The sequence below is a fragment of the Phodopus roborovskii genome, unplaced genomic scaffold (genome assembly GCF_943737965.1).
Source record: "Phodopus roborovskii unplaced genomic scaffold, PHOROB, whole genome shotgun sequence".
NCBI lineage: Eukaryota > Metazoa > Chordata > Mammalia > Rodentia > Cricetidae > Phodopus > Phodopus roborovskii.
The window spans coordinates 30,295,964-30,319,813 of record NW_026126541.1 but is presented as its reverse complement, the minus strand read 5'-3'; the positions used below and the strand labels follow the sequence as shown (position 1 = coordinate 30,319,813).

Genomic DNA, 23,850 nt, shown 5'->3' with positions numbered 1-23,850 from the left:
GTCGTCCTTATCTCTGACTCAGGGGAAACAGCAAGACCTTCCTGGGTCAGCCCCAGGGAAATGGCAAGGCATTCCTGTAGTCAACGTACAGACATTGGCCTTTAGCTAAAAACATCTGCAAAGAATATTAAGCACAGATGCCACATCCCAGATAAACTTCATATTCAGGTCACCTGAGGCTGCTCCCCTACAGAGATCTCTTCCTCCTTCATGAGATATAATACATACATACATATACATATACATACACACACACACACACACACACACACACACACACACACACACACACATATGTGGAGTATCTGGAATACAGCTGTGTCTGCATCTGAGTCTACAGTCTACCCAATCACAGCTTTCAATTACTGTGTCTGCCTCTCTTATTCTCCCATCACTACCAGTAAGGTTTCCAGCATCCAGCTAGGCAGGTCCGGATGTCTAACATATGTGGGATCTTAAAAAACTTGGCCATTGCCACAGTACTGCATATATTAGTTAAAGATACATTGATTATAATAAACAGTTCCAGGTAATGGTTTCTTTTTGTCAATGAACTACTCCAAATGTGCCTTAAATGTTTATAACTCTAATGCATAAGTGAATTATTACAAATGGAAGAATAGCTTCATTTATGTGCCTAGGCACTAAAATTCAGTGATATATCTTCATCCACTTGTAAAATAATGTACAAGAATGTAACACAGTAATTTTTAATAAGTAAATATTTCTTTTTCCATAGGAAAAATTTAAAGCAGAGAGTTCCCTACACACACACACACACACACACACACACACACACACCAAACAAACAAAGTAACATAATGATTAAATGTCAAATAACAAATCTTTAAACTTATCCAAGGGTGGAGTGGGCACTTAAACTCCTTTCATCTTGCTGAACAAAGTCAGTAGATATTTAAAATACAGTCTAGGAATGACAAATAGTTAACAAAGATACAAATATAAAACTAATCTTACTCAAAAGTAAGCACATTCAACTAAAGAGAACACCTGTTACCTGTTGCACTAAGAGGCTGTATTATAGTCTGGAGAGGGGCCGAGAAAGAAACTCCACTGTCTCTACTAATATTCCTGAGGCTTCCGTGGAAGGAACAGGCACTACTTATCCAAATGTCAGCTTACTGAATAGTATAATTCTAATTCTAGAAATTTAGACAAAGAGCAAAGTTAGTTTTAATTATAGCAACCTCTTCCCCACCACATAGAGCAGGGATGATTGAATGACCTTCCCTGTAGTTACCAGGAATGCTCTCTTGTCTTATTCACAAAGCACAGAAGACAAAGAGTCTACATATATTTTTCAGTTCTGGGTTTCCCAAAATCAACACCGGCCATTCAAAGCTAGTTTAAGTACGTAGACAGCTCTAGATGGAGCAGAGTCTGTCTGTAGCAATGTATCCACTGCTGTGAGACTTCCAGTTTGTTTCTATGTGTCTGTGTAGGTAAATGCAAACACGATTTTAGAAATTACTAGATTAAATATCTGATTTTTAAACATGAAGGGATTATATATGTGGCTGTCAAATTTACAATGCTAAAAATATAAGAACTCTTCAATTCTGCTTTTCTGATCAGTTATTTATGTGTCAGTTTCCATTACTCACTATGTTCTTATGCCTCAGTAAAAGACAGTTTAGCTATTTCTCTGCTTACCAGCAGGAGGTATGCATCTGCTTAAACATCTCTTTCCTCTGTGGCCCTGAACTGTAAGCCTTCAAATCTTTTTGAAATGAAAATAATAACCATAATCGTGCCTAATAATAACAAGCCAATTATACCCAACTCAGGGAGGACAGAGGGCAGGGAAGTGATGATCTACTGGGTTTGTGCATCTGCAGAGAACAAGAAATACAAGCAAGTAATTTTCTTTCTTTTCAGGATTCCTGCAATAGATCTCTGTGGTGGCAAAGGCCCCAGGGGTGTATTTCTAAAACAATATCAACTAAATGCAGGGAAAAAATACCCACAAGTAGAAGGGCAAGCCTGCCACTACCACACAACATGATAGGAAGGGGCCGAACATCTAACTTCACTGCTGTATAAGGTTGGGCACTCTGCCTTTGGTCATGTGAGATTTGGGAAGAATCAGTGTTAAGTGATGTTTCAGCCACTGGTCATGAGCACACATATGACTTATACTATTTTCTGTGAACATTCAGATGAATAAAATATTGACTCTGAAGCTATCAACAAAATATATTTCTGCCTTTAATCCCAGCATTTGGGAAACAGAGTCAGATTGATCTCTGTGAGCTCAAAGTCAACTTGGTCTACTCTATAGTGAGTTCCAGGAAATCCAGGGCAATATAGATAGACCCTAACCCACAAAAGCCAAAAACCAAAAAGAACAACAACAAAAAGAAAATATATTTCCAAATTAGAGTTTTGAATTATATGACAGATGGACTCTTATTTCATAAGATAAGTTAGATAATTTAAATTTTTGACACTGGTGTTTGATCCTGAAGTAAAAATATAAGTGTTTGCTCTTTTATTCAGGGTGATCCTACTGACTGGAGCCTAAATCCTGTATCTCCTGAGAGGTATAATTTGTCCCTGACAGACTCCACGATAGAATTCACCTGACCATTCCATTCCATCCTATGCAAATATGGCATGAGTCCTGATCAATACAGCTCATAAATGCTCTTTTCAAATACTGTAGTAGATTTGGTGCCCACAACTCACTCCAAATTTGCCATTATGTATCACATAATTACTAAGCCCTTTCTCTTTAGGGGTGCTTCTAATGTCTACAAAACCATGGAGTATTTTAGTCAAAAAAAAAAAAAAAGGTTCATTATCAATAAAACATGTTACTACCTACTAGATACTAGCCATGCAACATAGTCATGAGAAGGTGAATGACCTCCAACTATCCTCCTAACTATTAACTACCTCCTAACCACCAAGAATATGAGTCATTGGGTCTCAGAAGTAACCAAGGGTTAGGAAGAACATATAAATGCTGCTCTCTGGTATGTAGCTTTCTGATATACTCTGCTCTTTGATAACTGACAGAATTAAGAAATGAACTAGGTAGTTCTGAGGGTAAACTGGAATTACCCAGGAGATTTCAAAGCTCAGATTGCTAGGCCCTTCCTCTATGGATTATGACTTGAGTAGATTTGGAAAGTGGCCGAATGATGCACATTTATAATGTGTCTAAGTGGATGTGAGGTCATGGTCTAGTGACTACAGTTTGAGGGCCATTGACAAGGAACAAAGGAATAGTAGTCATAACCCCACAAGACCGCAACCTCAGTAAGGTAGAGAGAGGGGGGACTAGACATCTTTTCTGACTGTTGTGGAGAACATCATCTAGAGTAGTGGTTCTCAGCCTTCTCATGTTGTGGTGACCCCCATCTATAAAACTGTTTTTACTGCTACTTCATAATTGTGCAATTGTGCTATAATCATGAATCATACTGTAAATATATGTGATTTTCTGAGGGTAATCCCTGTGAAAGAGTTGAGAACTCCTATTTTAGATGGACTCTCAGAGACTACTGTCTGAGAACTTGGCTTTGAGCAAGAGGGTCTCCTTTCCTAGCAAGAAAAGTTCATTTTCATAAACTTCCTGCTTAGTCTCTATGCATCATAGTCACAGAGTTGGCTATTCCACCAAGTGTAGAGCTCACTTCCTTTTTATGTGAAGAGTGGAGACACACACACACACACACACACACACACACACACACACACACACACACACACACAGGACACGAAGCAATTTAGCAAACTTGGGATGTCACCTGTAGAAAGACCACTTGAGTAGGAACTGCCGGGCGGCCTTGGGGAAGCTGGGTCTCCCTTCATAGGGTTTCAGGGCTTGCATCATCACATTATCCAGCCACGCTGCCCACTGCTCCAGTGTGCTCTGCTGCTGAAGCGTCATCTTGAAGTCTGTTTCTAGTCTCTGAACCATGTTGTCATCACACTGGCACACCCAGGAAGCCTGCTCCTGGGACAGGTCACAGAGAGAAAGGAAAGTTCAACTCAGCGGCCTCTCTGAGTATCGGCACAGAGCATTGCAGGGTGTCACACTGAAGGTTTCAGTGGGAGAAACGAGTGAACCATGAACATGATCAACGGTTAAGCACACAATGCCTTTGTCATCTTCGGGGCTTAGCCTTTGTCCTTGATCATTACATGAAACAGTGTTTAACTGTGACTTGGTGTTCTTTAGCTAGGCCTCGGAAGAGATTAGCACGGTACTTAAGGAAGACAGATGTCTGAACCAGCAGCAGCCACTGTCCTGGTTCATACTGCTTTAAAGTTTCCCCAATCCCACCACATAAAGATTTAAAACCATTTTAGAAGATGTAGAATAAGTCAGAGGAATAAATGGATTCAATTGGCCAAAAGTGGTCCCTAAAGATTAAAACAAACAAACCCTGAATGGTACTAGGTGGAAGCATATGCTGTGTGAGTTTACAGATTGGAACAGAAATCTCAAGGGCTATCAAGGCAAACCAACAAATGCAAATTAATTCACGGAATTGAAAACAAAAACAACAACAAAACCTCTTTTGAGAAAATGTAGACTTGCTACCTGCCAAGAAACGTGATTACTGTAATTTCCCTTCTGCTTCTGGTTGGGAAGCTTCATGTTTTATAACAACAATGAAAATAGGAACTTTTAAAGTTACTTTTCTGTGATTGTGTAAATTTGATGATGTTTCTAGTACGATGCAGTATTTTAAGATTAACAGAAAAAAATACTTATTCTCTTAGGATCAATGGCAGCATATTGCTTGACAATCAAAAGGCTTGCACTTTTGCTCAGGTCCTAATTTGTCAAACTAAGTTCAAACAATTAATTAGATCAGTGTGGGCTCCGTTTTCCTATGCATAATATCTGACAAATGAGACTTATTAAGAGTTTTTAAGTGGGATTCATTATAATAATTTATAAGATGAATTTCTTTGGAGTGTCAGTACAGTTCTAATACAAAAACATAGGATAGATTGATATGTTCATGAAAACACTGTCTGCAGCCTTAATTCTATATAATTTCAGAGGTCAAGTTGATTCATACTGACAATTTCAAATCAATATATCTCTAATCCCATCCTCCCACTTCTTACATCTCTGCTGACCCTACACATTTACCCGTTCAAGGGTCATTTAATCTTAAGAGACATTTCAAAGGCAAATTGCATCCATATGATTCATTCTATTTTTTCTAGGGAAACCTAGTTTCTTCCATATTTCAGCTGGTGATAGCATTGTCTATCTTTGCTCTTAGATGCTACCGTTTAAACACTACTTGTAAATAGTTTAAATAGACTAAATTATGATTATAGAAAAAATATCAGTATAAATAAAAAGATAATAAGAGTATGAGTAAAAGATAGTTACAATACATGGATACACATATCCTTCAAGATTTCACAATATAAACATACCATGTGCTACATTATTTGTGAGTACACATTGCATGCTTACATTTACATTACTCATTTATTCATGCTAATTTATGGTTTGTCATTTATGTTTACACATGTATAATTTAATATAAATATAAAATAAGTATATAAATATAACTATCATATATTCTATTCAATATTCTGCTTAACAATGATATTCATCTACTTTTCCAGGTAGATGAATATGGAGCTATATGTATCACCCACTAATAAATTTGTTTCATTGTATGAATAAGCTATTATCTGTATAACCAATTTCATACAGCTAGACACTTGTTCTAAATTTGTACTAGCATAAAGTTTGAATTAGTTAAGTTGTTAACTACATTTTGCTCATATTTTCACTTATTTCTATCTGAGATTTATGTAAGAACAGTTAAAAATCTTCTAATAGTATCAAATAATTTCCAGAATTTTTTTCTGATATATTCTTTTTTATTTAATTTATTATTTTACATGTCGACCCCAGTTCCCTCTCCCTTCCTCCCTCCCTCTTACCCTTTCTACCCCCTCACATGCACCCTGACCACCCTCCCCTCCCATCCCCCCACCCTAATTCCACATGTAGGGGAATGCCATCCAGGTAGGGTCATGTAGATCTGACAGGTCATTTGAAGTAGGGGCTTCTCTCCTGTCTCTAGGTTAAGGCAGTATCCCTCCATGGGGGATGTGTTCCCAAAGTCCTTTTGTGCACCAGGGATATGTCCTGGTTCCACTGTCTGAGGTCCCTTAGACTGCTCAGTCCTTCTAGCTCAGACCCATATACAGGGGGCCTGAGTCAGTCCCATGCTGGATTCCCAGCTATCAGTCTGGGGGCCCTTTTAGCTATCAGGGAAATGCAATCAAAACAACTTTGAGATACCATCTTACTCCTGCCAGAATGGCTAAAATTAGAAACACCAATGATAACTCATGATGTGGAGAAAGGGGAACACTCCTCCACTGCTGGTGGGAGTGCAAACTCATAGTCATTTTGGAGATCAGTATGGCAGTTCCTCAGGAAAATGGGAATTAGTTTACCACAGGACCGACGGCAATTCCCCCTCTTAGGCATATACCCAAATTTCCAGAAATTTTGTATTAACTTAAGAGTCCATGAGTACCTAGATAAGTGTTACAGTTACCAGGAGATGGTTTTGGTTTGCCCCATACCCTCTACATACCCTCTAACATCTTAGCTTTTATTTATTTATTTTTGACCCTTCTCTGTATACAGTGCAGCATTGTTAAATATATGAACTGTATTATGGGGCATTAGAGCTGCAGAACCTTCTGACCTTCTGTTTTACAAATGGAAGATTTTATGCTCCATATGAAGGAGTTTGTTCTTGTTTGGGCTGCTTCTACAAAGTGGGTCTTACTGATACACACAGAGGAATTTCACATCTTCTCCAAAATTCAAACTCATTGTTTATGTAAAATTGATTTTTTTTGGCAAGGTAAGATGATAATCTAAAACCTAATTTGAGAAGTAAGACCACAATTCCATAAAACCTCTTCACACCCTTTTGTAATAAATGTCATTTTACTACAGCCTAAAGAGTTCACACTATTAGATTACTGCATAAATAGTCGTATTGCCAAGAATTGAGTGTTCGCAATTTCATAATGAAAAAAAAGCTAAGAACAAACATCTGATCTTAACTTATATAAAAATAATATCCAACATGGTATATAATACGGAAGTTCAAAATCAGATTGTATCTTCAGTAAATAAACCCAAGTAGCCAGGTGTGGTGGCATGCACCTTTAATCCCAGTACTCAGGAGGCAGAAACAGGTGGATCTTTAAGTTTGAGGCCAACCTGTTCTACAAAGTGAGTTCCAGGATAGTTAGAACAATGCAGAAAAGCCCTATCTCAAAACAAACAAACAAACAAAAACCAAAAACCAAACCAAGAAACACAAAACAAACAAAAAACAAACTCAAGTATTCAATGACCACGTTATCAAGTAAAAACCATCCAAATCTATGTAATTAACAATGTACATAAAATCTTACCCATTTATATAGAAAATTGAGAAACAATACCATTGTAAGACTCTAAGTGAGAAAGCCAATGAAACTGCAATTGAAAAAAAAAATGTCTTGAATACAAAAATATTTGTTGAGAAGAGCACAAAATAGTGAAAAAAAGACTTATGCATAGCATATGCTGACATTAATGTCTAAGGTCTTAGCATGCCCTAATAATAACTCCTGGAACTTGTTTCAACCCAAAATTTCTTTATTGTAAGAGTTTTATCCTTTTATTTGTCAGTGTTTCTGAGATTCATCTTGGAAGAGGCAGGGACAAGTTCCAAGTGACAGGAAAAGGTCTCAAAGAAGGAATGGGAAGCAGGCTGTACTAGAGAAACCTGTCAAAGCCCAGAAGGGATAAATATGCAAGAAAGATAGAAAGGAAGTAAGCTCGTTGGGCGGACTCATCAGAATGTAGAGGACGTAGTGTGGGACACACTGAATGGCTCACCACTCCATTTATGAACCTCAGGAGATTAAAAAATGTTTTGGAGGACAGATGCTAAATTATACAGGTTCTAGAAATAATGACTTGTATGATGGACACAGAAAAACTTGACAGTTGATGACAAAGGAAGACAGTAGTCTCAAAGTTGCAGTGTGAAGATGAATAGTAGATGTATAGTTGACTACACACAAAGATGTCAAGAGAGATGTTTCTAATGAGCAAATGGGCTCATTTGTATACATATTCAATTCGATACAAAGACAATGAAGCCAGGATTGAGATCACATAGATAAATGTTAAAACAGGAACAGCTAACATTCTTCTCGGATATTAATTGAAATAAATCATTCTTTACAAAATTTTCTGTTACTAAGTTGGGATTAACCACTAGAAATTGAAGTTGTTTTACTATTCTGACTTCAAGATTGCTTTACCTAAACTTTTCTTAAGGTACTTATAAAACATTTTCAAAATGAAGATCTGAAGTAAATAGTAGAGTACAGATTTTTAAGGTGATATGATTGCTTAATAATTTTGGTGAGTTATTGAATCCCTATTAACATATACAGACCATTTTATAAATCTAAAACTGTTTTTCTTATAAAGGTCATTTGATTGCATGTGTGTACATGCAAGTATATCTGTTTGTGCATAGACTGCTGGTAGATAGATGGATGGATACATGGAAAAGAGACTGAAAAATTAGATATCAGAAACATGAGAAATAATTCCTGAAAGTCATAATGAACACAGCTAATTTATTGTACTATAAATGAGCAAAGCACAAATATTATTAGGTATCATGTTTTAAATAGTAAAGCTAGACATTCTGTAGAAATAAAATTTCTTATAAATAGAGTAATGATTTTTAAAAGACACACTGTACAATTTACCTACTTAAAGTATACTTCTCAAAGGGAGTTCTGTACCCATTGTATTTGTTATCACTCATTCTCTGCAATATCACAGCCCTACCCAGTCAGAAATCTAGTCTGTTTCTAATGTTTACCCAGATCATCTCATGAATAGAAACGTAACAATTTCCCTTCATTTAACATGCTTCCAAGACTCAATCAAGTCTTCATAATTTCCTCCCACTACTCAGCAACAGTCCACTGTATAAATAAAGTACATTTTTCAGGTAAGGAATCTTGGGTTGCCTAATTTGAACAATAATGCTACGAATATTGAAGCACAGATTGAGAGCCTCTGAAAATCCTAAATTTGAAATACATATGATGGAAGATGTCATTTTGTAAATATGTTTCTCTTATTGGTTAAGGTATAAAGCACAGTTGGCCAATAGAAAAGCAAGATAGGTAGGACTAGGAGACAAGGAGGATGCAGGAAGTAGTAGGGAGGAGATTCAATATGTAGGACCAATAGGACCAAGAGAACAGAGGTCCCGATCTTCTCTCTGGTAAGCCAAGAACATGTGAAAATAGTTAGATTAATAGAAATGGGTTAATATTTAAGACATAGCTAGCCAATAAGAAACACTAGTAACAGGCCAGCAGCTTTATATGCAATACAGAGTCTCTGTGTATTATTTGGGGCTGGCGTGGCTGTGGGACCAGGTGGGTGGGAAAACATGCTCGTAACACTGGATGCCCAAAACTTTTGTGTTTTCAAGCATTTCAGAGTATAGACTTTAGGAATAATCATACAGTAAAGTCTACTACCGAAAAAAAAAAAAAATCTTCAAAGCAGGCAAACATTTCAGTCCAAGCATTTTAGACAAGTACTGGTAAACTTGTATGGCTGTGTTTCCCTTTCTTCTGGCTATCTGCCAAGCAGTGGTCTGCTCAGTCTCATGGTGGGTCTATATTTATCTTTTGAGGTGATGCCAGACTATCTCAATGGTTTTGGCACTTTACATTCCCATCAACAGTGCATAAAGCACTAATTTCTCTAGTTCTCCAGGGAACAAAACTGATATTTTCTGTCTTCAATCACATCCATTTTAGTATGCATGCAATGCTATTTCCTTGTGGTTTTAACTCCTGTTCCCTTGGTGGCCAATGCTAAGAATCCTTTCATGTGTTTGCTGGGTACTTATCTATTTGCAATTTTAAAGTCAGGTGGCTTTTTATTAATGGGCTGCAGAGTACTTCAACATACGCTCCATGTATATGGCACTTACAAGACACAAGCTTCTGACTTTTCATGCATTATTTTATTTTATTTTTTATGTAGTCTGTTGTTAACACGAAAGTTTTAAAATTTGGATTGTGTCAAATTATGCATATTTTACTTTGTGCTATCATTTTTATATAGTAATAACTTTGTCCTTTTATTATCATAAATAAAATATCTGTTAAACTTCCTACATTAGTCATTTCCATGTATAAACTACAGAGTAACTAGAGTTAGAAAAAATAGTTTTGTTTTTTTTTTTAAATTTGAATCAAGGTGTCCAGACTTACTTCAGTTAATTCTTTAAGTGAAAGAATTTTCTCAGGTATCTGCAATATGCTTTACAAGAGAGGTGCTTAGCTCTTCAAGGCGCGTTACTGTAATAAAAGAAGTACCTGCTTGGAAAGGTGCAGATCACTACTTCAATCAACAAGCTAAGGTAGTTGTTACAGCTAGGGAAGTGAAGTGTAAAGCAGGGAAGTAGTGGTTCAAATTCTCACAGGCATAGAATAGCCTAATGTTTTGCCTAACTTCAGTGACTTTGATATTTCTTTTCCTTTTAACACCTCAGCAAACATGGATGTATTTTGTTGCCTACTAGCTCATAAAGCTTAGCTGAATTTATCCATAAAACAAAGGGGTTCAGTGTAGTCTGATCTGGGTAAAAACCACACCTTTGAGGAGACTGTGAATACAGATTTTGCCACTGCATGCATCAGATGGTCCTAGTTTGGAACAACTGACACCATTCTTTAAAAGACAGTGTTTACCAGGGGACAGCGTACCTGGACATTGGCAAAGTCAACGCGGTTGAGGTCGCTGAGCATCTGGTTGATCTGGGAAGTGTTCTGAAGTACAGCACGGGCTGCCTGGGCCAGGTGATTGAGCGATGTGTATCTTCGCAGAGTCTGGGCAAAGGCACTTACAGCGGCAACCTATAGAAACCCAAGCAAGCTGGGGTAGATCTATGATTGTTATTGAATAAAGAAATTCTTTCAGAGCAGTGCAATTCAGACTCACTGTTAGGACTATTAGTTTACAGGTTGGTAGACTTGATAGTGAAACATGGGAGTTCAAAGTTTTTTTGTGACCAAATACATTTATCAGACCAACAAGTAGAAGAACTCTTTCTTTTTTTAAAGATATAAATTTCTTTAAGTGGGCTATGTGGGAAATTTCCATTTACCCTTCAAAAACCCCTTTCCATGTATCTCCACCATTGTCTGTGGCCACAAAGGCTACAGGGGATAGCAGGGACACCTTCTCTGCTTTCAAAATTCCAGCTGGATGATTTAGTTGGGGTGGGACATTGTTAGGAGATGCAAGCACATGGCAACAACGGACAGAGTGTTCATTCCTCACAAGCTGTGTATGTTCTTCCCTTTTCTAAGGCTACTACTAGGGAAATGTAGAAGGAGGCTTCCTAATGCTATGATGTTCAACCCTTACCTATTTCAGACCTAGATTTGGTGATGAGTTTTCACTATTGCTATCTCCAGGATGCTTAATCATTGGTTGTTCTCAACTCTGCTTCTTCCATGTTTAGAAATTAATTCAGTTAGTTCACATACACTTTCCTTAAACCTCTTGTTTCTTTTCTTTTTCCTCTCAATTCTCTGTGACTTCGTGGTCAAGGGCTCTATACCACTGAGTTCTAGCATACCAGCATGGGAACATTGTGCTTTTTTGATGAGATATGGAATCAATTATCCTATGTTAAAAGATATCAAAAATAATGAAAAGACCCTCTAAATCAATATTTAGTTTTTATAGAAATGTTAGATACACAGCAGATATGACCCAAGTCTTTCAAAATATGACAAAAGCCTTAATGTATTTATGGGAATATATCATATTATATTGAGATTTTATGGGCACATAAGAAGCATATACTTGAAGAAACAGTTGGGTGAGTAAAATAATGTGTTGACACTGCAAGCATGGCTATTTAAAAGTATTAGGACTGTATGAAATATTTGAGTAAGCTCACATACCCTTGCAAAGAAAATGTTGTTTTTCCATTTTTGTGGTTTAAATACATTGAACACATACTATTTAACAGGTATCAGGTTAAATGTCTCATATATCACATTGTTTAACTGTCATCTCAATATGTTATGAATTAGAGAGATCAAGTACCTTGACCAAAGTTGAACAGAAACTCATTTAAGTGGTAAGATTTGAGCAGTGCTATGACTAGAAAGCTCTTCCCCAAGTTGGGTAAGCTGCTTCAGTGACTGAGAGCTCAGTGGAAATACAACTGCAGCAACAGCAGGAGAGCAGAAATCATACTCTGCCATCGTAAACACCCAGACTATTTCTGAAATTCATCAAAATGGCCAATGTTGCAGGCAATCTGCTAAGGTATTCACTTGATGACACTGAGAAGGGGGAGTGATTTCAGCTATTTGAGGTAGGATTAGAACTACAACTGATCTTATGAACTAGAAAGATTCTTCTGTCACAATCAAATAGCATCTTTTATTTCTGTGATTTTCAGACTAGAACCAAGGGCTTTGTTATCACTGAGCTACTTTCCTAGCCTCTGCATCTTACTAAATAATTTGGGCACTCCTTGAGCTCCTTATATTGCCCAGGCTAGACTTGAACTCATGGTCTTCCCGTCTCAGCCTCCAATGTGCAAAGTTTAAACCAATGTAGAAAGAACTGGGAGTACTTGTGGTTCCAAAGAGACTTGTTGGCTACAGGAACTTCAACAGAGCAACACTACATACAAAATAAAGAAAAGATCCACTGTTGGAGTCTAATGGTGGACACAGGCACATATCAAAAGCCATGAGTGTGAATTTTGGCAGCAAAATGAAAGAGTTTCTACCCAAGTTTATGTGGGCATAAACTCACAGATTAACCAAATGTAACATGCCAGAAAGGGATAATGTAGAATCTAGAATCCCCTAGCCATGAGGAATGGCTCTGAGCTACAACATCCATATGCTAGCTCTGTATAATATTGTGTTACTTATATATTTATAAAATTACTTGAAGACAGTTTTTTAAGCAAGCACATGTACGTCCCTTTATCCCCTGTCATACCACCAAAGGACAGAACCATACCTTGGTTTGTATCATTCTCTGTGGAATATTGTTCATGGCATTTGAAAGCCAACCTTCAAGGCTTTTTGCAAAATTTCGAATGGCTTGGGTCAAGGCACCTAAATAATAAAAAATAGAGGCAGAACAATAAAGATACCCAGGATCATTAATTTTTATGCTGGAACAAGGAAAATATATGTTTATACTACTTTTATTTCATAGAGCAGAATTTATATTGTCTTCATCAATTGAAAAGCAACATTACTTCTAATTCCTTAGAGCATCTAAAAGTAGTAGTTTTGGCTTTTAAAACTATTTTGTTCTCAGACACTGACGATACCTGTTGGAAAATGAAAACATTCAAATCTTTCTGTTTATGGCAACATATACCAGTTGTGAATATACTTTATGGGGCTTTTCACCTTGAACAAAACGTCATGAAGAGTTTTGTGATCAAGGGCTAAGAATTTCCATTTGGGTTTCAAACTTAATCTTATTTTACATTGTTAGTTAAAATGAAACACAGTGCAAAACTTTGTTTTTCTCTATTTGATGTTTTACTATACAACCTATGAATTGGAGTATTTATCTTTGCTGAAAAATAATTGTCATAATGAAAATTTCAGATGACTATTCCTTCCAATTTCATATGTAGGAGCTAAAAGTTCAGTTTGATACAATTGCTGTTGCAGAGAGCAATGTTACTAAAGTATTATCAAAAGAGCCGATTCGTTAAATCCTGAAATGGGGAAGTCCTCATGACAGACCTTTAGAGTGGTCATGAAATGACCAGAAGCATCCTCGTCATCATTGCTAACTTTATTACGAGGGAGTTGCTCCCTGAGTCTGTTCAGTGCATCACCCAGTTAGGGTCGTTTAATTCCTTTGCGCCCAGGACTACACACTATGGGGAGTAGATTTAGGTGTTTAACAAACATTTAAAGCAACAATAACACAAAACTACTCTGTGCAGGTTCCATACGATCTGGTAGATACCCAGAACTGTGAAATACTGTGAGAAAGAAGGTTCTGTTTTGGTCAGCTGCCCCGGAGAATGTACAGCGGGACCAAAGTTTTGGCTTTCCCCTCTACTCTCAAGCGGGTCTGAGAGTCTTGTTAATTTTGCCAAAAGAGGTTTCAGAGGGAAATGTAGTGCTTCAAGTTATTTACAAAAAGATGCAAACTTAATACCCCAATAATAAAACAACTGAGTTTTTTAAAAAGCATATTTAACTAGATACTAGAGAAAGAAATTGCCTAAATATTGATTGGGAAAGAATGCAGACTGCTAACCAGACTGGATTGGAAATTTTTTGAGAGGAAATCTTTTGAAATCTCCAAAGCATCCCACCATAGTCAAAGGGGGGGGGGGGAGAAAGAAGAAAAAAATGCATTTTTCTGTTGTTTTATGTACTAGAATCATGGAGTACAGGCATGAATGGAAATGAAAAGTGTGAAAAAAATTAACAGCCTTTTTTTAAACTCAGTAAAATTTGTTCAAGATTCAACTTGGCCACCTATATTTTCCATTTTGTTCTACTATTATAATAATAATAGTTTGATTAAAAAGACCCCAATAACTTCTTATGTTATTTTGAAAACATTTCATGTATGCCCTATTTTATTTAGACAAGCTTGATGGAAAGGAAATTAAAATATAAAAATACATATTGTGTATATTAAAAAGTTTAGGTATTTACATTTAAAAAAATACTAAATGATATTCTGGGCCACCTTTTATAATATTCCCATCTGCCCATTTAAAGTGTTACCAGTTGAAAATCTCATTCAATAATTCACACTTAATTTCCTTTTTTCCATGTTTCGGGTGAATATATTTTAGAATATAGGAGTTTCAAGCTGACTTTAAATTAGTACGATGTGCAGACTTTTTAGCTAAAAAAAGAAATCCCATCTGGACAGAAAATGGTAGAGTGAAGTACTAGTAGCCAAGAAATACATTTAAAAAAAATTAAGTTTGTTCTCTCTGTAGGGATTCACATAAAATTGAAATTGTGCAGACTGACTCTGACAGCTTCTAAAGACGCATAAATGGAAGGTTTGATATTTAAAAATCTATTCCAAAGCTGCGCTCCCTCAGCCTGCTCAAGATCAGCATTAAGAAGCACACACCCAGCAACAGCTTTCTACATTGTATTTTAAGCATTACATTGTTGAGCCTCATTGTAAAATGGAAATTGAATTCCCTAAATTTCTATTGTAGAGTAGTACACTAATGTATCTTGTAACTTCGGAGAACTAAAATGATTCCATTTTCTGGTGAATGTAGAGACAAACTACTTGACAGAATAAACCGTTTTTCTAATCACATTTTTCAAAAGACAAAGAGGACATGTATTATATACTTAAAATTCTAAGGCTTAAAGTAAACCAAAAGTGATGCATGATTTAAATTAGGGAACCGTTAAATTCATATGATGCTAAGACAAAAGCACATGGTTTCAGCATTGTTTAATGAATATTGATGCTGTTGCCTTGAAAAAGCAAGCACTCCCTGACATTCCTCTTGTATCTCGTGAGAGAAATTGTATATTGGTAGCCAGATAGCCTATGCAACTTCCTTTAAACATCTCTAGAGATTAACACTCAGAGCACAAGGAGCAAGAGGGTAGAAAACAATCAAATTCTGGAACAAAAACCAGTGGAAATTGACATGGTGAAATTTTCTGTGTCAGTATCAATTTTTATCAGTCTTTTTAGTGAGGTAACCCTGGTGTAGATAAAATGGAATATATTAGCAAGTTATAAAATGTTAAGATAATGCCAATGGGATTATTTCTTTTGCTTTTACTGTCTCCTCCATGTTAATATACATTGATTGGCATAATATGTAAAAGTGTATAAGCATCTACTATAGGGTAATGAATATATATGAATGTATGTATACCTTCCACTGTGTCTTTATGTTTACAAGCATAAACATACAAATGTTAATACCTTCCTTTTTCCTTCTACTAAACCCTATTTATGTTTTCTGAAATAACATAAAAAATAATAGTGAACAGCATAATTAAAGTACATACTGCTAATGTTACTAGCTTAAAAACTGCTTTAAATGTCAAAGTGGAAACAGTCCCATTTCTTTCAAAGTTAAGGTCATTAGTATGGGTCATCTAGGTATAGGAGTAAAGTAGTTTCAACAGCCCCTAACTGTTATGTATAGTTGCATTTACACCAAGAATTACAGAGAAAGCTTTGCTATAACATGGTTACTGAAAAAGGTAAACTGAGTGATTTACACAGTTCCCATTCACTTCATAATAGGGTACAATGCTTGTGTAGTTATTAGAGTCTTCTCTCAAAATACTAGGAAACTGAATTTTAATTCTGAAGATGATACAGGTGGCAGAGTAATTTTATAAAGGAATCAACTGTACTGGAAACCACAATCAATTCATTCAAAATCCTAAGCAACAATGAAAGAGAATGGTCTGCAATTAGAGATATAAATATTTTTTGGCTATATGCAGAGGACTTTAGCCTTGAATAGAATATTTTTACATGGCTGACTGAACTAACAGTGTTCTTGCAATTAGTTTATTGAGGGTGTCTAGCTGCAGGTTGACTTTTAAAAATAATAATAGTGTTAAAGATTAGGAAGCAGGTCATTGCCCCTTCACTGTAGTGTCACTGTAGGCTCTTTCCATGCAATATTCTATATGCTGCATGTTTTTTACTTGACAAATTTAAATGAAATTAGGATCACTCCTGATTGCAACATCAATCCCCAAAACTTCTTGGGTGGTATGTATGAGAACAAAAGCATCCGTAGTTGTCTCCATTTAACTTACTAGGAATGGGTCTAAGGACGTCGGGGATGAGAATCTCCACCAAAGCCTGGTACATCCCATGGTCACAGTTACACATCCATTTCAGGATAGACTCATGTTTGCACAGAGTTATCAGCTTTGCTTTCGGAAGTCGACTTTCTATTTCACTCAGATTGCTGGTGTGAATAAATGTCGCAAATGAATAGATGGCAAATGAGGATAAAACAGAAAATGGACTTTAAAAATAGTTTATCAAATATTACTGAGGTTAGAACTATACCATTATTGCACTGGTGTCATATGGCTGGATATATATGTATGTGTATATATATATACATATATATATACACAAATACACCCCCAGAGCTACCTATGTACATTAATATTTTCTTATGGTCTGAAAGGCAGATAGGATAGTAATGCTCTAGCATGACATAGATCTACCATAGTCCCCCAAATCAATAAAAGGGAGCTACAGACACTACAACCTCAGGAGAGCAGTCTGTGGTTTATTCCTAGCATGGTCAATCTACTCAATGATATCAGGTAAAGTTCACAACTGGTATACATATCTCTAACTTATTAGCTGTGATATCTACTGCGTCATGAAAATGAATCAGAAAAGCATATTGATTCTGACCTTGATTCAGTAATGGTAGTGCCGTCAGTTGGAGTAGAGGGAGAATAGCGCCAGAATGTTTGCCATAATTTTTCTATCAGGCTAAACTGAAGATTCACAACAACGTCCAATATTGCCTAAAAACAAAATGACCAAACCATAATACTTCCTTTACTTTCCCTTGTTCGTTTATTTTACCACCAGATGTTTCTGTTAAGGCAGCTACAATTCCGACATGGTCTAAATCATCCCATATAGATTTGAACATTTTCAAGACTACTGCATTGTTTGCAGTGATTCACACCAGCCACATGTGTCTACTGAGTCTTAGCAATCTGGTGACTTCAAAACAGCCTCTCAAGATTGTGAGCACTAAAGGCACACTGCACATTCAAGACATACTAAGACACAAAGGACAGACAACAATAAAATGGATTACTATTATATTAATTACATATCAAAATAATAACATATTGCCTTTCAAAGATATAGTAAAACAATGTAAAATCAAATAATAATCTCTTTAATTATTTATATTCTGAAATACTAACACCACTATATTTCAATGCCTGAGTAACAAAATAAATGAAAATAAGTAGTAATGATTTGTCTATATAGTGTGTTCTTGTGGAAATGAAAAGACTAAATTTTAACAACTTCAGAAGGAAAGTGCGAACATTAGCTACTAATATTCATATTGTTTCCATGTTGAAATCACATACTGTATTTCAGACTGGTGGTTTGCATTATTTCCCCCATAGTCTTCGGTGTTTGGATACTTGGTCCTCAATTGGTAGCACTGTTTGGGGATGCTTAGGAGGTGTGGCCATTTTGTAGGACTTAATGTCACTGGAGGTGGGCTTGAGACTTTAAAGTCTTGTGCTGTTTCAAGTTCTCTATTTCTACTCTGTGCTTGTGATAGAAGATATGAGCCATGTGCTTCTTGTATCTACTGCCCGGTCTCCTGCTTACTGTTTTGTCTCCCAGCTATCACAGAATCTTAGCCCTTGGGGACAATAAGTCCAAATAAACCCTTTCTTCTACAGGTGTTGTTGGTTGTGGTGTTTTATCATAGCAAAAGAAAATAAACTAATAGAGACTAATTAGCTAATCAACTGAATTTTATGTTTATTGCTTATATAGTATATCAGAAAGAGGCATAGAACATACAAAAAGTAATTAGTAAAATGTCATATTCTGTTCTTACTCTTTCCATTTTTTTTCGTTATACAAACTGTACTCAAACTTAGAAAAGATAATACCATAACTGATACAGTTTACATATTGCATTTCCATTATTGACATGTAACATTTCAAAGATGGGAAAATAAATGGAAATTGATTACCTGCTTATGTTCTTAATATTGCATTTTTAAATGACAATGTATAATACAAGTAATTATCGAATTAATTAATTTATATTGCTTCCATGTTATATTACATTATTTTTCACATTGTGTGTTAAATAAGATGTTATTAATATCAGAACATTCCCACACTGGCAGTCCCATTTGCCCACCTGATCTAGACACTCCCTCACAGAAACTCACTTTGAGGGTAATTTTAGAGAACTTGATAAGTTGGAACCAACCATGACACCACTCTACCTACTCCTGACCAGAAGGGCAAAGCATTCTAACATCTGTGCTCTTGGGTGGATGACCACTGCCATCCAAGAATGTAGAGGTTAAGAATGGTAAGTTGCTCAAGTGTGGCAGATAGGGGTAAGGTTGATCTAATCTTCCAAGGCTGCTGATCATGGGTCCCAGTTAGACGGAGGTGACATATAAACTGGAATCAAGGGGCCTCCAGATACTAACATACTTCTGGGAATAAAAGGGATATGCATATAGCCATACTTGGCTATATAATGATTTGCATTCCACACTAAGCATACAGTATTACTTATCTATACTCCTTTTATAGATTAGTTTAAGATTACTCTTACCTAATTGTGGAGTCCATCTTGCCTTGAGTTTTAACTTAAATTTAGTTTCTAGAACCATTTTCCAGGTGTCCCCCATAGTCTTTTTCTTTTGGGATGGTGTCAGTAACTGTCACTTCCTCATCTAACTTTTGATGATGATATTTAATTTGAGTCTGCCATTCCAACCACTTTATAATAGAAATAGAGCCTTCAAATAACAGCAAACATGAAGCTAAAGAAGATTTAATTCTGTGATTACAATGAATGTCAAATAGCTGACTTGTAGGCAGTGTAAGTCAATAGAATGGGTTTGATTCCTTCAATAACTGAGTACTAAGACAAACATTCCCAAATGGATCAATAAAAAGTCCTTAGAAGGCAGAGAAAATGGGGACAACTGAGAGTCCATCTGAGTATTTTAGAAAAAGTAAACTAACTTCACAAGTCTAGTGTATGAGCCACTTATGCAGATCTGCTCGAAGCCCGAGCTAGAGAATACCTTGAGGCTAATTCAAACATTAAGCACGGTCATGGAGGACATGTTCTGAGAACTAGCAGGGAATGCTGTAAATTGGCAGATAGTGAAAATGAAGTAAGTTAATTATAAAACTTTTCTGTAAGATTAAAAAGTACCTAAGGGCTAGAAAGATGGCTCAGCTGTAAAAGGCTAGGCTCACAACCAAAATATAAAATATACTTAGGGCAAGTTCTGAAAACAAAGTAAACATAGTTGTCCCTCATCTCATATGAAATCAAAACGTTCTCCAGAAGAAAGTTCTTACATCTGCTTCTTTAACTGCAGCTTAGGTATATTCCAAGTTATGTATGTCTCTAAAGCATGATGCAGTTAATACTGTACATACCTCTGATACTAAAACCTTGACAAATATATTACAAGAATTCCAAACAGCAAAATAATCCTACCTTAAAAAAACAACTATAGAACATATGAAGTAAAACAAGGCAAGGATTTCAGCATATCATAATTCTAGTATTTTCAAATTAATCTCAAATAACTCTTTGAAAGTGATGTTAACACCAGTCTCATTTAAGGCAGCATTGCGAGTCACTAAAACACTATTATTTTTCAACCTATTTTCAAGCATATAGATGTAGTGGGATATTTACTTTGTCTCCTTCTGTGGCACTGACCACACTCATTGGGAGGTGGAGCCGGGGGGGAAGTGACCTGTAGAACTAGGTCTGAGGAGCCGCAGTGGATTGCTCTCTTGCAGGTAGAACATGGAGAGGAGAGCATCCAGTGGAACTTGCTGGTGTACATCTGTCTAGGTTGTAAGTTATTTCTCCCTGAATAAACACCTATTCGGCCTATTTGTTTATCCTGATCCTTATTAAACTGCAATACATAGGCAAAAATTAAAATTAAAATTATCTATATTCAACTGGCTTATGGTAAATGACTACAGGATTGATTCTGAGATCCAAGCAGCTTTATTTAAAATGTTTTGACATGTAACAAAAAATTAGAATTATAATTTTCTAAAAATACCAGTCTGTTCCATGAGAGATGGCAAGAACATTGATAACTTAGGAATAAGTCGCGAACATTTTGTGGGCCGTCATTTCCTACATTAATTAAGTTATGAGTGCCCCCATCTCTTCACATAAAGTATATTTATTCATTACAATTGGAATTTTCATGGAAATTTTATAATCTAAAGACTATTGTAATCATATTGGAGGCATCTGTTGCTTGGTGTGATCTCACTGTAAACTCTTTAGCAATGTAAATAATTATACTCCAAATTACACTCTGAATAAATATAAGTCACTGAAAAAAAATCTGTATTATATCAAGCTAAGCTGCTTACAGAAGGCTTTATCTGGGTACAGATAAATGAGGAATTGTTTAAAATTTTTTTCACATAATTTTAATTTAATGTGATAGGTGTAAAAGAAATTTTTTCCATGTGTAAACTGACAATTTAGAAATATTCCAATACTCAGGACAACATACTAGTCAAAGGGAAATTATACTATGTGGCTTATATCATGCAGAATTGTCGGAAATGAGTAAGACTGGTTGAAGAACACTCTATCATGCAAGATGTTGATAAGGAGAGGACTTGTCCTTGTTTGTCATTAACCTAGCATCTCTGACAAGCACTTGGGTTCACTAAAAGTAATCTTATTTCTGGAACAATGGGGGAAAAATCTACATATGCTTTAAACTGAACTTCTTATTCATCCTTAATGCTCAACAGGCAAGAGGATTTCTCTAGAAATCACAGGCTACTCCTTAATTTTTTAGGCAGACCACAAATATTCCTGAGATAAAGCTACTTGAATTCTAAGACCACTTAAGAAGCTCTGTGCAATATATTACCTTCTTTCTACCAGGTGAATGTAGGATGCATTAATATACTGGACGGAGAAAACTCCCCTCCTAGACAATGTCACCAATTCTGACATGAGAAGGACAACAGGAGTTGGGGTCGAAAACATCAAGAGAGACCTTAATCTTCACACATTTTAAGCTGAAACTTACTATTTCATCCCCTACTCTCAGCAGCTAGAAGGAATTCTCTAGACACCACAGGGTAGTCCTTAAATTGTATGCAAATTGCAAGTACTCCTGAGATAAAGTTACTTCAATTCTCAAAGCAATCTAAAGATATATTAAAACAGAAGCATACATTCATGGTATTATAAAAGGTCCAACAGACCTTGAATATGGCTTCCAGTTTTTGTTTTGTATGTATATTTGTTAGATTTCTACATGGTTACTGCAATAGTTACTTTTCTGTTTCTGTGATAAAACACCATGAACAAGGCAACTTACAGAAGAAAATTTATTTGGACTTATGGTTCCAGAAGGTTAGAGACAATAATGGCAGAACAAAGTCATGGTGAGAGCAACAGGAAAAAAAAAAAAAAAAAGGCTCAAGCTGGGCATCGGTGGTGTACAACTTTAATCCCAGCACATGGGAGACAGAGGCAGGTGGATCTCTGTGAGTTCAAGTCCAGCCTGGTCTACAGAGCTAGTTCCAGGACAGACTCCAAAGCATTACATAGAAACCCTGTCTCGTAAAATAGCAACAACAACAAAACATGAAGTTTGAATATAAATATAAAATTTTCCAATGCCATATCTGATATCAAAGGGATTAGATGTTCTGTTCCCCAATTCTGTTGCCTGTAACATATATCTCCCGCTCTTGGGCTAGTTCCAGGTCTCATGCACAGCTTTCCTTTGCATGTGTCTAAAGGCTCTGGCATATTCAACATCTTAGCATCTCTACTACAACCCAGGGTTCATTTAAACACTTTCATACAATGAACTTTCAGGACTCCTTCCTCTCACAGAACTCCAAGGCATGAACTCCTGGCCACATGTTGCCTGGCCTCAGCAGTCCTGTGGAACCACAGAGGAAGGATCTACAACCTCCTTATCTTTCATGGCTCTGAAGCCATCATCACACGAACAAAACTGAGAAGCATGGCTGTCAGCTTGGGATCTACCGCGGCCCCCTTGATCCACATCTTCAGCACCTTTTGATTGACGTTGCTTTCCAGGAGCCTGAGAAAACTCCTTATACTTTCTTTGTGAGATGGAAGCTTAGCTGGATGAGGTCTTGTAATGAGAATACCTTCCCTTTATTGGATTGCAGATCTGATCTATCTTTAATGGCTCTAAACTCCTTAACAATTACAGTCTCTCTGATAGTTCAAGCCTTGGCTATAATATTATCAGTATTCTTTTAATTTCTGTATATCTTATATTTCTGTCTGAGCCATTTTTATTATAAACATACTTAAGAGTGATTACTAATTAAAAAAAAAAAAGACTGGCTATCTTGAAATTTCCTCTACCCCCTAAAAATGAGTTCATTACTTTTAAATGTATTCTTAGGCAAGCTCATAGGCCATGGGCAGAAAGTAGCCAATTTTTTGCCCAAATATCAAAAGAATAGTCTATAGTACAGTTACTAATATTGTTGTACTTTAAAACCCCTTTATCTGGCTCTCAATAGTCCACTTATCTCTCAGCATTGCTGTCTTCCAAGATCCTATTAGATTGGCCCCATCAAGCCCTATTTATAGCTTTCAACCACTTTTCTAGTGCAAAGTTCCAAAGCCTTCCACACTCCTCCAGAAAACATCATGGTCAGGTTCTTCAAAGTAATAACCCACTCACTGTCTGCAACCAATTTCTGTATTAGTTATTTTTCTATTGACGTGATCATACACCATAACCAAGGAAACGTATAAAGGAGTTTATTTAGGATTGTCGTTCCTGATGATTAGAGTCCATGATGACTTTTCAAAGGTATGGAAGGAGGAACAAAAAGTGGAGGGTTCACATCTGGAACCACAGGCACAAAGCAGAAGGAACAAACGTGAAATGGTTCAGGTCTTTAAATGCTCTAAGTCCACCTCC

The 23,850-nt window shown here is 36.4% G+C and overlaps 1 protein-coding gene across 6 annotated transcripts in view; it reads right to left on the bottom strand.

The window, feature by feature from the left end:
• Positions 1–23,850, bottom strand: part of Rfx3 (regulatory factor X3) — a 251,199-nt gene that overhangs the window by 25,499 nt on the left and 201,850 nt on the right. For all 6 annotated transcript variants that reach the window (XM_051199662.1, XM_051199664.1, XM_051199665.1 and 3 more), the window contains 5 exons: positions 17,543–17,658; positions 16,924–17,078; positions 13,133–13,230; positions 10,843–10,992; positions 3,777–3,985 (listed from right to left, as the gene is read on the bottom strand). In XM_051199662.1, the coding sequence (XP_051055619.1) occupies positions 3,777–3,985; positions 10,843–10,992; positions 13,133–13,230; positions 16,924–17,078; positions 17,543–17,658 (728 nt within the window). The remainder of the gene's footprint in view (positions 1–3,776; positions 3,986–10,842; positions 10,993–13,132; positions 13,231–16,923; positions 17,079–17,542; positions 17,659–23,850) is intronic.